General features: G+C 45.4%; 1 protein-coding gene across 6 annotated transcripts in view; it reads right to left on the bottom strand.

Annotated features, from left to right (window-relative positions):
• Nucleotides 1-15809, bottom strand: part of LOC115401391 (unconventional myosin-VI-like) — a 108945-nt gene that overhangs the window by 2054 nt on the left and 91082 nt on the right. Inside the window, exons 27-35 of one of the 6 annotated variants that reach the window (XM_030109535.1) lie at nucleotides 15211-15289; nucleotides 14731-14891; nucleotides 14266-14304; nucleotides 12750-12785; nucleotides 12284-12322; nucleotides 10630-10733; nucleotides 7416-7547; nucleotides 6211-6237; nucleotides 490-708 (exon numbers count right to left, since the gene is read on the bottom strand). In XM_030109535.1, the coding sequence (XP_029965395.1) occupies nucleotides 490-708; nucleotides 6211-6237; nucleotides 7416-7547; nucleotides 10630-10733; nucleotides 12284-12322; nucleotides 12750-12785; nucleotides 14266-14304; nucleotides 14731-14891; nucleotides 15211-15289 (836 nt within the window). The remainder of the gene's footprint in view (nucleotides 1-489; nucleotides 709-6210; nucleotides 6238-7415; nucleotides 7548-10629; nucleotides 10734-12283; nucleotides 12323-12749; nucleotides 12786-14265; nucleotides 14305-14730; nucleotides 14892-15210; nucleotides 15290-15809) is intronic. The other 5 variants (XM_030109536.1, XM_030109537.1, XM_030109538.1 and 2 more) reach the window with 5 other exon arrangements.

Below are 15809 nucleotides of genomic sequence, written 5' to 3'. Positions count from 1 at the left end.
TTGGAACACCGTCGTCATGGAAACGGATGCGTAAACGCAACAAAATTTTAAAGACCTCGAGGCTTTAGAAGCTTGACTGTATCTAAATTCATGGATTGGGTCATTTATCAGAGTGGTGATGTCATCACGTTGGTGACACTGTCACCATGGCAACAGGCCACAGGTGAGTGAAGACAGATACTGATGGGTTTGGTTTTGACTGTCAAAATGTGACAATATATTAGATAGAATATTAGAATGTACTATAGATTATAATGTAGCACAGAAATATATTTTAAAACACTTTTTATAATAAAGTAAATCAAATCAAAGCTTCACTGAAATTTACTTATTTTGAATGGAGATAAATTTAGAAATTTCAAAAGTAAAGCGACCAACATTGTTTTTAAACCGTGGAATGAATGTAAACAGGGCCTAAACCTCCTCCCCCCCAGGTGCCCTTCACAGCCCCCCCCCCCCCCCCCCCCCCCTCCTGTGTGAAGGGCCCACCTGCCACCAGCAGGATGGGCTGCTTGTCCGGGTGCAGCTCCATCTGCCGGGCGATCCAGGGCCCGTCGAAGTGGGCGTACCACCAGCCCTTCTTCTTGCCCTGGGGGTCTTTGTACTGGTCGCCCGGCCGGATGAACGGGATGCGGAAGTAGCGCTGCTGCCGGTTCATGGCCACGTCGTACTGCCGGGCCGGGATGGGCGGCGCCGTGTGCTGCTGGGCTGTTGATTGGACACAGACAGACGTCAGAGGCCTTCCGGTGGGTGGCGGCGGCGGCCGGTCGGGAGCCGGGCTGACGTGCGGCGTGGAGGGAGAGGTGGTTGATGGGAAACGTGCTGGACTGCAGACCCGCTCCTGTCGGCAAACCTGTGAAGCAACTTCTAGAAGCACTGCTGTGAGGCATTCCAGGACGGGGCGGGACCGTCGGAGAGCCCAGTTTTCTCTGTCTGAGTTCCTTTATTGAAGAAACATGAAAATTTATAGAAATAAACTAATTTCCAAACAGCTTCAGAGAGGAATCAACGGATGGCTCGATCTGAGAAGGTTAGAACTTTACCATGAAAACTAAAATATTAGTTTCTCAGTTTATAGTTGTGAATTCTGTTTGTGCTTCAAATTTAGGGAATATCACATTCATAAATACCATTTGTCATTTGTTAAATTAAAAGTCAAAGTAACATTTTTTTGGGAGTCTTAAATATTTAAATGTTTTTCTGTGTATTTTTTCTTGTCTGTACACGAACGTCACAGTATGTCAGTCTGAAGGTCTTTTGATGGAAAAAAATAACACTTATAATTTATATTTAATGAGGGTTTTTATCTTAAAAATGAAAAATGTTGATTAGATACACTGATAAACAGTATCAGAAGGCTTAATTTTATACATATATATATATACATATATATATATATATATATACATATATATACATATACACATATACATATATACATATATACATATAAACACATATATACATATATACATATATATATACACATATATATATATATACACATATATATATACATACATATATACATATATATACATATACATACATATATACATATATACATATATACACACATATACATATATACACACATATATACATATATATACACACATATATACATATATACACACATATATATATATATATATATATATATATACACATATATATATAAATATATATAAAATTAATATTTAGTTTATATGTGACAATCTGGGAAATTATTTATTTTTTTCAGTATTTATCAGAATATTGTTGTTTTACCTTTATAAGAATACTCATATTTTTTTTAAATAATGTACAACGTTTTCAATGTTTTTTATTTATTTAAAGTTGAAAATATTTGAGAAATTGTTTTTGTAACTTTTTTCAGCAACTTTGAACTTTTTTTTAACTTTTTTTTTATAATTTTGTTTATTGTAATTCTCACCACATTGCAAATTATTAAAAATTTCATTTTTCTGATCTTCATTTTGTATCAGTGATATATCGCCTGGTTCGAATTTTGTAGCTTTTTTTGTGTTTTTTTTTTTTAAGGTAAAAAAACACATTCTAAACATTCTCTTAAAAAAGGAAGACCTCACATTCTTCTTATAGAAATATTTAAAACATAAAAGTGGAACGAAAATGGATTTAAATCTAGTAAAAAATTGGTTTTGTTTCATTTCTGCAATTATAAAAGCTATTTTTTTTAACATATTCTCTCATCTAAACAACAAAAAAGTGCATAACTGATCTCATCCTGTACGTCAATAAACTCAGGTTTACTGTTTAAACTCCCCAGACTGAAGCTGAACTCTGGAGTTTTAGTGAGAGCACGACGCCGCCGCCGCCGCCGCCTCACGGTGAAGTGAAGTAAAATGTGGGGAATGTGGGAGAAACATCGGGCTGGGAGGAACGTTGGACCAGCAGAACCTCGGAGCTTCTGCTTCCTGAGGACGGAGCTGCTTTCTCCTGCGCGAATCCAATGAGTGACGCTGAAGGGAAAATCACAAAACCTCCAAATCCAATTCATCAGCTTCCTTCAGGAAACCTTTTACTCACGTGATTCAAATGAGGAATGTTTTAAAGTTTGCACCAAATTATGATCGAGAGCAAGAAGTCAATACATGTTTGATTAACCCTGAATAAATCTGTGGAAGAGCCCACAGTCGGTTTTTCTTTTTTAGGTTTTATGAGGCTTTTTTTGGATTGAAACTAAACAACATTACACGTGGGACTCTGGATGCAGCGATACTTTAACCTACAGCACAGCTGTAAAATCCCCCCAGAGTCACTTTAAAGGGTTTAGATGTGAAGAGATCTGCAGAAGCTTCCGGAGCAGGAAGCTCAAAAATTCTAGTTTTATGGCGGCTGACAGGTTTCTCCGTTGGAGGGTTGAGATTTCAGATATCTGTTTTTATCACTCCATACATCAGAAAACTCTGCCGAGCCAGCTGAAAAAGTCCATTTGTCATCGTGTTTTCAGGATGAAAACGTCGTCTCCGCTCCAGCTGCTCTCATAAACGTCACTCTTTTCATCCCGGGAGGTTTTTACAGGAAGCTTTACTGAGACAAATACAACATTTAAATCAGTGTTTCAGGATTAATACGGCTCCACAGGGTGGAAGGAGGGATCTGTGAAGTTACCGGCTGGGAATTACCACGTTTGATTTATGAGGAAAAAGAATCATCTGATATTAAACTGGTTGTTGAGTTGTTATTGATTACAAGTGATTAATTCAAACACAGCAAATTTTAGTAGCTACCAAACGATGCACGCTAGGCCAACAGCAACACAGCAGCAGGATTAATAAGGCAGGTTCTCCACTTCGGCAAGTTTTTGAAATCGACATTATGAAGAATAACAAACACGTCGATTCTTTAGCTGGGAGCAGATTTTGTTACAATGAATGAAAAGTCAACAGGAAGTCTTTTGAAATTATGGCGGGAAATAAAATAACAGAAGTTTGTATTTCAGATTTAATTCTAAATTAAACAGTGGAAGAATGTGGTTTATATACATAAATTGTAATTAAATTTTATCATTGATTAAAATATTTGCCTTAATGAAGATTGTCAAAGTTAAAATATTGTTGTTAAGTTGTTAAAATATTTTCTACTGACACAATTTAGTTCATGAGAGAGTCAAGAGTTAAAGACTCTCACAAAAATTCTACATTAATAAACCGTAACATGTTATTTAAATTCGATTTACACATCAGAGTCAAAAGACTCTTCTCTCTTGGCTAAAAAGTGCTTTTCAAAAAAGGCCCAGCTAAAATGGGCAAAATTAAAAAAAAAAGCTTAAAAAAGACAAAATGATGAGAATCTATAAAACAAAAACAATTCATAAAGAGCAAAAATACAATAAAATGAAAACCTGCTTACAGAGGAGCCAAAATGGTTAAAACTATTAAAATGTTGAAATCTTAAAAATGCTGACTAATGAGGGATGAAACCGCTGGAAATGAAATATTCCATGCTGAAAAAATCTTTAGAAGCTCCGTTAGCCTCATTTTAAACTTTTTTTTTCTGCTTCTCCAGGTGAATTTGATTTCATTTTCAAGGGTTCTCTGCTGCCCCCGGGGGGAAAACCCCGGTACTGCAGTCAAACTGCCACTGATCTGTTCCAGTGGAAGCAGCTGAGGATCTCTGCTGCCTGCAGGTTTTAGCCTCTGAATGATGATTTCAGCCACATTAACACTGATCTACAGTCAAAACCGTCTCCTGCGTCTCGTTATGTTACATTCAGGTGGGTTTCCAGGAAGGGTAGGTGGAGCCACCGACGGGCGGCGCCGAGAACACCCATCAACCCGCTGCTGAGCGTGAGCGCCGGCTCCGCTCCGCCGGGCCGAAGCGGACCGGAACCCCGGACTTTCCGGAGCTGCAGGAGGGTCGGAGCAGACCGGCGGGGGCGAGCCGGCGAGGCGTGAGGCACGGCAGATGTTCATGGAGGGCTCCCGGTGACACGTCAAACATTTGCTTCGTTCTGCCAGAAGTGGCGACATAAGGAGCGACAGACTCTACAAATACCAGCACCAGGGTGAATCAGCACGCTGCGGAAAAAAGAAATAAATCACTCCGGCCAGACGGCGCGTCGTGTTTTCAAGTTTTAAATTGAGGAAATGTGTGAGAAGAAGCTTGAATTCTCCTTCTGAGGGACTCGTGTGTCAGAATCCAGTTTGAAAAGCCAGTCCAGAACCAAACGCCGTGTTAAAAAGAGCTTTTTTCCGCAGCGTCTTGTGACCATCTGCTTGGAGAAGCGACGCGTCGCTCTGCCGTCACCCGCCAAACGGCACCTCCGACCACCGAGAGAGAGGCGAGAAACCGAGGAAGAGCCACGCCAGGAAACTCAACCTCCGACAAGCAGCAGCTACCAGAAGGAAACCCGGAGGACAGCCAAGAGAAAGTCCAAAAACTAAACCAGCACTGCCTGTTCAGAGCAGGAGGCAGAAACTTAGAGACGTTCCTTGGAAATGAGTGACTGGCAGGATACGCCGATAGCCGCTGGTCGTGTTTAGAGGCGAGCTGGGGTGTTTAGGGGTCGAGAGCGGAGTGAGGACTGGTGGAGCCGCCATCTTGATCAATCAGTTTAGAAAACAAAACCAGCAATTGAAGCCGACGCCCCGAGGGGATCGATCTGAAGGAGCTTCATGACACCGACGGCACGAGTTTCCTTCAGACGGACGGGAAAAGCTTTGGACTTATGGATCCAGAACAATTCATAAAAAACTGTTCTCGATCCTGGATCCTCAGCTTCTCGTCTCTCAAAGGAACTTTGTTCCGTTCTCAAAGAAGTAACGCCGATAAAGTGTAATTTTTCCATGACCATTTTTCCATCAGCGTTAATATTTTTGTTGTCTTCATCAATTAACCTTTTTTCCTGGAAGAAAACTTAATAAAAACTAAATAAATAGAAATGGAGACGAAGACTGTGATGAAAAATTGCTGAAAATTAAGTAAACGATTTAAAACGAGACCTCAGCGCGAATCTCGTTTTTTACATTTGTAACGACAAAAATCAGGAAAATGTGCAGGACGACTAGAGGAGAATCTCAACATCTCCCCCTCGTTTTAATCTCATCCCAGTCCTAAAGTTTATCCGTCGTCGTCTCGGCCGACGGTGGTTTCGACAGCTGTGATCCCGCCGGTGGTCATAATGTTGTGGCTGGCGGCGGCTGCTCTGTTTGCCGACGGCCGCTCATCAGTCAGACTCCAGTGAGAATTTAATATGTGTGCAGCGGAGCCTGACGCTGCTGTGTATCTAAAATCTTCATTAAACCGGGACTGAACAGAGCGCCGCTCCACCAGCAAACACCTTTTTTTATCCCCCTTTCTTCCTTTTTCAACCCCCGTCTGCCAATCGGCGAGCGCGGCGGCCCCCCTCCCCCCGTCACGCTCCTATGAACGTGACGCCGTCGTCCAAAACGGCCCCGGCAAATTGCCCTGAACCCCCCCCCCCTGCCCCCGCCCTGCATGAGAACCCCTCAGTAGCAGACTGTTGGAATGACCTCCAGGTGGAGGGTCGGTGTCGAGCGCAGCAGCTGAAAGCAGCAGCGACCCCAGAGAGCAGCGGACGGCGGCCATGTTGGAAGGGCTGGCTGGGTGGTGGGTGGCGGTGGTGGTGGTGGGTGAGGGGGGGGGGGAGTTAATACAGGAAAAAAAAGGGGGGTGTTGCGGCTCTGCTGGTTAGTAGCGTTACACACTGAAAAGAGCACTTACATGCTTTTCTCACGGGAGGCGCATGATCTGAAAGTAAACATGCCAGGTTACACAGACTGCAGACAGTGATGCAACACAGCAGCAACACGCAACACAGTGAGGCGACGCCGCGGCAGCGCGGCTGTTCTCGTTCTGGACAGACGTGAAAACACGATGGAGACGCCATAAACGCTGCTGACACACAGAGATATGATCCGCCGTTTAGTCTGGGTGAGGAGAGACGAGCTCACACACACACACACACACACACATGAGGACGACACACACACAAAACACGGTGAAATGACTTGATTCTTTAGAAACTTCTCGGGCGATGTGAGGCTCGGCGCCGGAGAGGACGGAACCGGACCGACGCTTTGCCCACAAAAAACAGACTTGGTGAAAAGGTTCAGGCTGAGCTGGTCCAGAACTCTCTGGTCTTTCAGACTCTGCTCCGGGTTTCTGTCTCCGGGCGTCTCGGCTGGAGCTGAATGTCTAGAAAACACACTCAGACCTGAGAGTCTCGGTCCATCGCAGCGCTGGACGCACAATCATCCCCCCCCCCCCCGATGGGCTCCGTGGAGGTCGCGGTTCACCTGAACGACCTCTGACGAGACGAGCTCCACGCCGAGTTCCCATCGGGACAAAGAGCCGACTCACGTGGAAGATGAAAGCCTGTGTGTGTGTGTGTGAGTGTGTGTGTCCACGGTCCAATCAGTAGTCTGAGCAGAGCGCACAATAGGCCGCTCTGAATGAGGGCTCTTTGTCGCCATGACAACCCGACGTGCGGCAGAAGGAGACGATGAGGCGGCGGCGTGGAGAGGTGAGAGACGGAGCAAGGTTTGCCCGTCGTCCCGTTGTCGACGTACGCCTTGGTTTTTTTGTTTTCACACACAGAATGAGGTGCGAGACGGTGCCAGCCGCCTCAACCTTCAACCGGTGACGCTGCAGTAACTAGTTACTCCGATGTAGTCAGTAACTCGGTAACGTTCAGAGACGGCCCGGCGGGCTGGTCACTCCAAACGGCTGCAGAGCTGCTGTCTCTCCGCCCGCCGTGAGCTTCACTGAAGTCCAGGAGACTCGAGGAAGATCAACCCAATTTCAGCCGACATCCAGATCATTGAGACCCCCCACCCGCCCCCCCCTCAGTCCTCCCCCCCACCAGAACCAGCTGCAGCTGCACGTTACACCTCGGACACACAGACGGACAGACCGGTGGGCCGTACCGTAGTCGGTGATGGACTTGGGCGCCCGCTGATCGGCGTCGGTGTTCCTCTTCTTGTTCTTTGACTTCCAGGCGTGGTAGACCTTGAGGCGGCGGTGGAACTCCTCCCGACAGGCGGCCAGCAGCTCGATGTCTGCGGGGGGGGGGGGGGGGGGGGGGGGGGGGGGGGGGAATTCAGAGAACCAGAGAGGCGCCGTCAGGTCGTTCGTCTTTATGGACCGGCCGGCTTTAAAGAGGAACTTTCAGTCTCGCTTCAAGGTGTTTTTATCATTCCGGAGCTCCACTAAAATCGCCAGTTTTCATGCACTTGCAGTTTAAAAAGCCGGTTTCCAGATGAAACATTAATTCTTTATTGATCTTCTAGGGTCGCGTAACATTGTGTAATCTTCCTTTGTTCTTCTGAAACCAGAACAAACCGACATAAACACTTTACTGAGAGTCACAGCTTTGTTATCTTTGATCCTAGCGTGAGCCGCACATGCGGCCGCATGCTAACGCTCAGGAGGCGTTCAGGTACAGGCAGAGCGCACACCATGTCGGATCACAACCTGAGCAACTGCCGAAGTGGAGAGAAAAATTGCAATTTGTTGGCTTTATAATCCAGTGGGAAAGTTTCACGTTATCTCCAGCCGCACAAATTACTCATTTCCACAAAATGTGACAGCTGAGGTTCATGTGTAAACTATACGTCTTTTCTCGACATAGATTTGTGTTTCAGTTCTTTCAGAGGAAGTTTTTGGAACTAAATGTTCCGTTTTCAAGCAAAATTTGCCAAAAAAGTTAAGTTTGTGCAACACAAGTTTGATCTCTCTGAAGTTTTTAAAGCAATCAGCCCCAGACAGGGATCCTCCCACCGGTCGGGGCTCAGCTGCTTCGCCCCGTCCCACACAGATATTAGCTTTTGTTCATTTTCGGGTCGCGGAGCAGATGTTCAATGATATCTCGACACAATTAACATGGCCGACAAAAAAAAAAAACGACCGGAAGACGAGGATTCCTGCGTGATGATAACATCAGAATCTTTGTCAGGAGGATTCAGATAAATGTCTTCTGCTGGGGGGGGGGGGGGGGGGGGGACACTTTCAATTTGGCTTTCAAAAGAGCGGCGGGCTAACGGCGAGCCGCTGAACGCAGCGCCGAGCGCTCAGGTAACCCGGACCGGACAGACAGCCGGTGAGGCAGGACGACGTGACGGGCGTCACCGTTCATCCCGCCGCTCAGCCGGGAGCGTGATCGCATCGGTATTCCACACCGCTGCTCCGCCTGCCAGCCGTTAACAGCTAACCGCCTCATTTCTGCACGTGTGTGTGTGTGTGTGTGTGTGTGTGTGTGTGTGTGTGTGTGTGTGTGTGTGTGAGACACTCTTCACACGTCTTATTTACAAGTGGTCTGCGGGTGGTCCGCAGGTGCCCCCCCCTCCTCCCCCTCCTGTCCTCTGAGCTCCCGCGGCGTGCGCGAGGACAGGTTAAACTCTGCATTATGAGGGAAGTGGAGGAGGAGCTTCTGTTTTTCTTCCTCCTTCCCTCCTCGAGGCCGTTTTTCTCACGTTTAACCTTCCTGAATCTGACGAAAGGACGAATGTTTGCTCCACACGCTGCTGTTCGGATGATACGTGTGTGATTATTGTGTTTGTTTCATTAGAGGAGGAAGAGAAACAGACTGAAGACGACAAAAAGTCACATGACGGTTATTGATCTGCGGCGGAATGTGGACGGTTGTGCATGAGCGTCACAATACGTGCACACGCACAATGATTTGTGTGTGCACTGATCTGTGTGTGTGTGTTGGCATTTTGTATGGAAGTTTACTTGATTCGTATTTCTGCCCTGCAGCTGTGTATACAGACGTGTGTGTGCGCTTTGATTTGTGCACGCATCAATTGTGTGTGTGTGTGTGTGTGTAATTGAATTTATGAGCTCATGCAGCTATATACGTGCTAATCGCACACATAAAATGTTCCTGCGCTTATTGAGGTGTGTGTGTGTCTGACGCTGTGTGTGTGCTCTCAAACAGATTTGCATGTGTGTGTACACTAGTCGGTCTGTGCGTTCGCATCTTAGCGAGTAAGTGATGACATTTGGGTGTGGAGTGTGACGCCACTAGTGTGTGTCGTAAAATATGTAGCGCAATAATCAATTTCTGAGCCTGTAATCGTCATTTGTGACGGTTTCAATCTTGTATGTTGGTTTAGACATTAAATATAAAGTGTATTGATACAAACACTCTGCTTTGAGCATAAACCTGTGTGTGTGTGTGTGTGTGTGTGTGTGAGTGTGTGTGTGCGCTGACATCTACTTCAAACTCATACTAGCAGACGAACATTTCGGGGAGAAATTTGAGAAAAAGGAAAAACGAATCACCTCGCTTCGGCTTTCGATACACAAACATCACTTTAGTTTTCGGGTGTGTCTTTAATTCGAGGCGTCCGATCGGATCGCCGGCCGCGTTCTGAACGTCGGGGCGAAAGGCTAAGTGGATTTCAGCACGGCGATAAAGACCGCTGTTGTGATTTAACAGCGGTCCGCGGTATCAACGCGCCGGGCTTTGTTTGGAACGGCCGCCGCGCTCGACCGGCGGTTCACTCCCACATGAGACAAGTGGTCATCCAGCGAGGCGAAGCGGCGCTCGCTGAAATAAAAGGGAAGCGGTGCGGCGAGCGAGTGGAAACCAGACGAGTGAAAAAACACACGCACACACACACCGCTGTTTCTATTTATGGTCTGAAGCTGTGAGGCTGAGGACAACACAGCTTTTCTCTAATATCTGTTTAAAAATCCTCCTGAGTTTGACACAAAACACTTTAATAAATGTAAAAGTAAACATATCTAACTTAAGTTTGGGGCTCAAAAATATAATTTTAATTTTACTGTTGATATCCATAAAAAGACTTGCTGTTTTAATGTTAGCATTCGCTAAAAAAATTAATTAAACCTGAGCAAACCTCACGGTAGCATTAGCATTAGCCTGTACTGAGCGGCTGCTGCTAGCATTAGCATTAGAGTTTGGTGGTTTATCTTTCAGCAGAAATGATATTGAGACAATTCTTCAGTCAGCCCATAAAATATCAACCATGTTGTTCCTCACATTTGTACGTCCTGACCAAACATCTCATATTTTGGGAGTTTTTTCTGGGTTAAATTGAAATATGCTAGCTTGTTGTCATGGTAACAGATCCAGAGTAACCACAGGGTGTTGGGTGGGAATCGGAAACTCACCACACGAGGTATTGATGGCGTCCCGCAGCTCGGCGTACTTCCACTTGCTCAGCTCGTACTTCTTGGCGCCGACGGCAGCCTTGGTGGCCTGAACCTGCGGACCTCTGATTACAAGAAGAAGAAGGAGGAGAAGAAGAAGAAGAAGAAGAAGGAGAAGAAGAAGGAGGAGGAGGAGGAGGAGGAGGTGGTGAGTGACTCTAATAAAGAGCGGGGAGCTGAGGGGAACGCCCTCTCACTGATCTGGAAGCAGCTGATCACCACGGTGGAGTTTACCGACCAAGATTTAGTATTTATGGAAATTAGTGGAAAGCATCTGAAATGTGCTCCATAACCAGGAAAAGTCTGATCCACTTCGGCTGCACCGTTTTTCACTGATGTTCTGTCAATATTTTATCTCTGTATGTTGAATGAGGATTTGGAGTTCATAATTTATGGAAATGTATTGATATTTGACAGAAACTTTGTAGTATGGAGTCGTCCAAAAAGCCGTCCGAGGGCTGAAAGGCCACATTGTCACTTGTTGGATCAGACTGAAGTCTGGTTCCAGACTTCATGGACCCTGCGGTGAGGCGCAGGTGACGGGGGCAGAAGGGGCTTCCGGTAAACTCCACCCAGGTGACGCCGTCAGGCGGGACGGAGTTGGAGACGTGGAGGTGGGAGCTGGGGAGGCTCGCCGGGGGGTCGGCAGCGTCGTCGTGACGAGGGAGGAGAGAGAGCCTGCGGAGGGCTGGAGAGGCGTTAGGACGCATGCTGCTGCAGTCTGCAGGAGAACGAGGAGGCGCCGTCCACTCCCCATGTAATCCCTGACCGGGAGTTGAACTTTTTAAGTGCACTTACGGGACCTGCCGCTCCGCTAATCCCAGCGGGCGGCGGACCCGGGAACGCCGCACGCCGCCTCGGCCACAATGCTCATTCACGCCAGCGCCAAAAGGAAAACCAGGGGAAAGAAAGTTCAGAGCGGCCGCAGCAGGTTTTACTGGCATCAGGGTGACTTTCGCCCGCTGAGCTCGGTTCTAATCTCACAGAGAGGAGCACAATTAGATCAGAGCGGGAAAAAATTAGCTTCGACCGCTAACAGCGCAAGAGCTTTGACCAGAAGTTTCCAAATAAAAGGCAGCTTCAACCAAACGTGTGGAGTTTAAAACAGAGATGGAGCCGGGAGCTAACAGCTGGAGTGACATTTAACAAGCTGCACTTCGCCGGGAAAGGTCAGCGAGGGGTCGTCGTTCGGCCAAACCGACACTTCAGAGATGAAACACGTTCGACACCACGGTGAAAAGGTGAAACCAGCAGCAGACGGCGACACCAAAACCTCAACGGACTCCGAACGGGGATAAAGCCCCACCAGACAGTGGAGAAGAATCGGGGTGGATCATCGACGAACGGTTTGATTTGATTAATGAAAAGATTTTAGATGTCAATTAATTTTTTTATTGTTTCATTGGCAAATAACTAAAAAAAATTGGAATTTTTTTTTTTTTAAATGATCAAATTAAAACAATGATCAAAAGACAAAATCATCAAATTTTTAAAATACATGAAATTTCAGAGAATTGATCGATTTCAAATGATTATTTGAATGATCATTTTCCTCCATTCATGGAATTCAGTCGATTGTGTTGATTTTTCATCTGTCCGGACGGTTTCCACCCACCTAGCCAGAAGCTCGGTCATTTCCTTCGCCATTTCCTCCCTAAAAAGCACCACGAGCCCCATAAACACAAGTTAGCACACGGCAACTGGTGATACTTTATGTAAAAACACAAACTTGTGTGGTTTTTAAACTCAAAGCACTTGAAATGTTCACCTGAACGTTCTCCTAATAATAAACCTGCGGTTTGGTTTCCTCTCGAGAACCGGTTTGACAAGTTAATAACAAATGTGTGTGGAAAAACTAAGAAATTAATCTATCTACATTATTAATCCATCCACTGACATCACACATCCATCTATGTACATCCATTAATCCATCCGTTCTTAGGATATAAGAACGAGCCGTGGTCTGGAACCGTGGTCAAAGTGCTGAGAAGCGTCCTGACGGCGCAGAGCTTCCGTCTACTGGTCTGAACTGAGGTCGGCGTTAAGCATGTGTGTTTGTGGTGCGACAGAAGGAAACCTACATGGTCATGCTCTTGAGCCTAGGGGTAGCAGCAGTGCTGTAAAACAGAGGATTAGAGGATTAGGAGACGGAGCAGCGCAGCACAATGGAGGCAACCAATCGTCTTCCACTGGACCCAGATCGCAGGACGGACTTCAATCCACCAAACTGCTGGGGCTTGATTCAGCTCATCCCACCTGAGTCCAGACTTTACACATGCACTTGATTCTTTTCAGAGTTCACTTAGATTCTAACTGAAAAGTGAGCTGAAGCTACGATTATCATTATGTTTATTATGTTTATTATGTTTTTCTTATTGTTAACAGTTTGATTTGTGAAGAAAGCAGGAAGGGTCTGAGTGTGTTTATATATATATATAAAAAAAAACTTTAAAGAAATGTAAGGCGAAAATGATTTACTTTCTGAATTAAAGTTACATAAAGCTATAGCAGGTCTGGTGGTTACAGGATACCAATAAAAAAACAAAATGACTGAAAAAAAACTCTGTAAACTGCTAAAACATAAAATTATTTTAAAATTTTACTTTGAATGTGACTTTTGCTAAACAGTGACCCCTGTGGCCACATGTGGTAACTGCAGGGGAAACCCAAACGCACCTTAATGATTGATCGAAAATGATCTTTTTCTGAAGAATTTTAATCTGGAAATTATCAGAAATAATCCGACTATTTGATTGAAGAGATAATGTAAAAGATCCTTCAAAACTGGAACCACTGATATATATATTAAAAAAAAAAACATTTCTAAAATGTGTTGCTTTTAAAGTTCTTGTGAATAACTTCAGTAAATGTATTTACTTTCCTTCATTTATAAATCCTCAGTAAAGCACTGGACTGTATGTGTTGATTACTGTTCATAGACTTGAAACTTTTAACAAATAGGCAATTTTTAAAAAAATGAAATTCTTCAAACTTTTTCAGGTTTTCACTTCAGAATATTTGGATTTATCTAAGGAAGAGTCTCCACCAGCAGGTTAAAGCTGTGGCCTGTGAGAACTAAACGGAGCTTTCTATTGCAATAATAACTCACTTTTTTCCCCCCTTTATTTATCTGTGAGAGGAAGATTTTAATTCAAAGGAGGGACGGAGGATAAATCCCTCTGCCTATAAATTCAGCTAAAAGTGGCAGAGTTCATTTTCAGAGACCCGAGCTGTGAGTTAGAGGTGGTTTTTTGATAAATGTAGGGGGGGGGGGACGGGGGTTGCTACGGTGTTTAACAAAAATTTACGCCTCCATTCTGAGAGGTTTGATAAATCCGAGCCCGGCTCAGGTGTTAGCAGTCAGAGCGATCGATGAAATCTGGACGGCGTCGGTAAATACGGCAGTAAAAGTGTCCATTTGGAAAAGTGGTGGCAGTTAGTTGGAATCAGAGGAGGTCGGAGGGAGGAGGGGGGGGTGTTAGGCTGGCAGATTGTAACAGCATGCAGGGGAGGCTGTTGTTCGGAGGGTCAGGTGTCAAGTGGGATTGAGGATTAGGGGATTAAATCAGAGGGGTGAGAATGGTGCAGGAGTCTTACGCTGCTCTCTCTGGGGACGACGGAACGGAGGAGCCGTTACTGGAAAGTCAAAGAAAAACAAGAAGACATGAAGGACAAACTGGAAGGATCCAACACTGGATCAAACGGCGAGACCGTGAGCGTTTGGCTCCGAGGCACGTCGGCGGCAGCGGAGGGTCTGGAGGTCGACGGCTGCGGGAGCGAAGAGTCAGCGCTTCCGGAGAAAAACTTCAAGGACATCGTTTCACTCCACATGGCAACATCCACATTCCACTGGACCGTTAGCGTTAGCATTAGCATGAATCCACAGCAGCTCAACATATGGAGGTTTTTGGTTTTCGTTCATTAAAACAGAGTTTTAGCTAGCTGTTAGCTTCCTCCAACAAAAAATATATAACTTCAGCTAATGTCCACAATTTAGAGCATCTTCCTCCTCTAACATCCAGATCATAGAGCATCTTCCTCCCGCACGCGAGCGCCGGTTACCTGCGCAGGCCTGCGTCGTTGGGCGCCTCCTCGGGGATGAGCTCGGCCTCGCTCTGGGCGATCCTCAGCGCCAGCTCGCGGTCCCTCCTCTCCTGCTCCAGGACGGCCTGTCGCGCCGCCTCCTCCTCCCGCTCCGCCTGCATCTGCACCTCCATCTCCATCTGCACAGCGGCCGTGGAGAACGGTTCACCGCGGCGCCACGCGGCAAATAAAGGAACACCCACGAAACTTAACTGTAGCTCATCACAACCAGTAGCGGGATAATTGTCGCCAATCCAGATGTAATGAAGATTACATGTCAAACAACGCAGCATCATAATCAGAATAATGAGGGCTGCACTGTGTTTCCTTAATGAATCAATACGGTGATCAGATCACTCATGACACTTGCTGTTGATGAGCAACGGCACATAATAAATGATCTCTTCGAAATGCGGCTGCAGTTATGTAGTTTTAAACAAACGTCCGCGGGACACTCACCTGAATGCGCCTCTCTTCCTCCTCCCTCTTCTTCCTCTCTTCCTCTTCATGCTTCCTCTTCAGCTCCATCTCGGCTTTCCTGGACGACGGAAAACAAACCGGAGTCAGACGCACAGAGAAACATGTCGAATAACGAGACGAGTGAGAAATGAAAAAGAAAACACACAGTAAATCTAAAATTCGTTTTCACTCATCCCTACTGATTCCTCTGGACGTTCGGATTCAGTTTTCAATCAGTTCACTTGCACTCTTCTGAGTTATCTGCTACAAAACCACTGAACAAACCTTTATAATTTCAATTTCAATAAACAATTTCCTGATCAGAACACGGATTTTTCAGGATACAAGGTGATTTAAGACGTAAAACATAAAGTCATCTTCCAACAGATTTTCATTCCATATAAATAAGAAGAGTTTTTCCGTCATGACTTAAATAAAGACAGAAATACGAAAGAGTAGCTTCTGTAATGTTCTTTAACAACACTGAAGGGTTAATCGCAGTTTTCCATCATATTTGAAATTCTGTCATTTTGAATTTGCAGAGTAGAAAAAGCACCGTGGAGCCGCTAAACTGCAAACAGATGGTGCCTGGAGAGAAG

This window comes from Salarias fasciatus, chromosome 15 (assembly GCF_902148845.1).
Source record: "Salarias fasciatus chromosome 15, fSalaFa1.1, whole genome shotgun sequence".
Taxonomy (NCBI): domain Eukaryota; kingdom Metazoa; phylum Chordata; class Actinopteri; order Blenniiformes; family Blenniidae; genus Salarias; species Salarias fasciatus.
The sequence above is the reverse complement of the archived record's forward strand: the minus strand, read 5'-3'. Positions and strand labels throughout refer to the sequence as shown.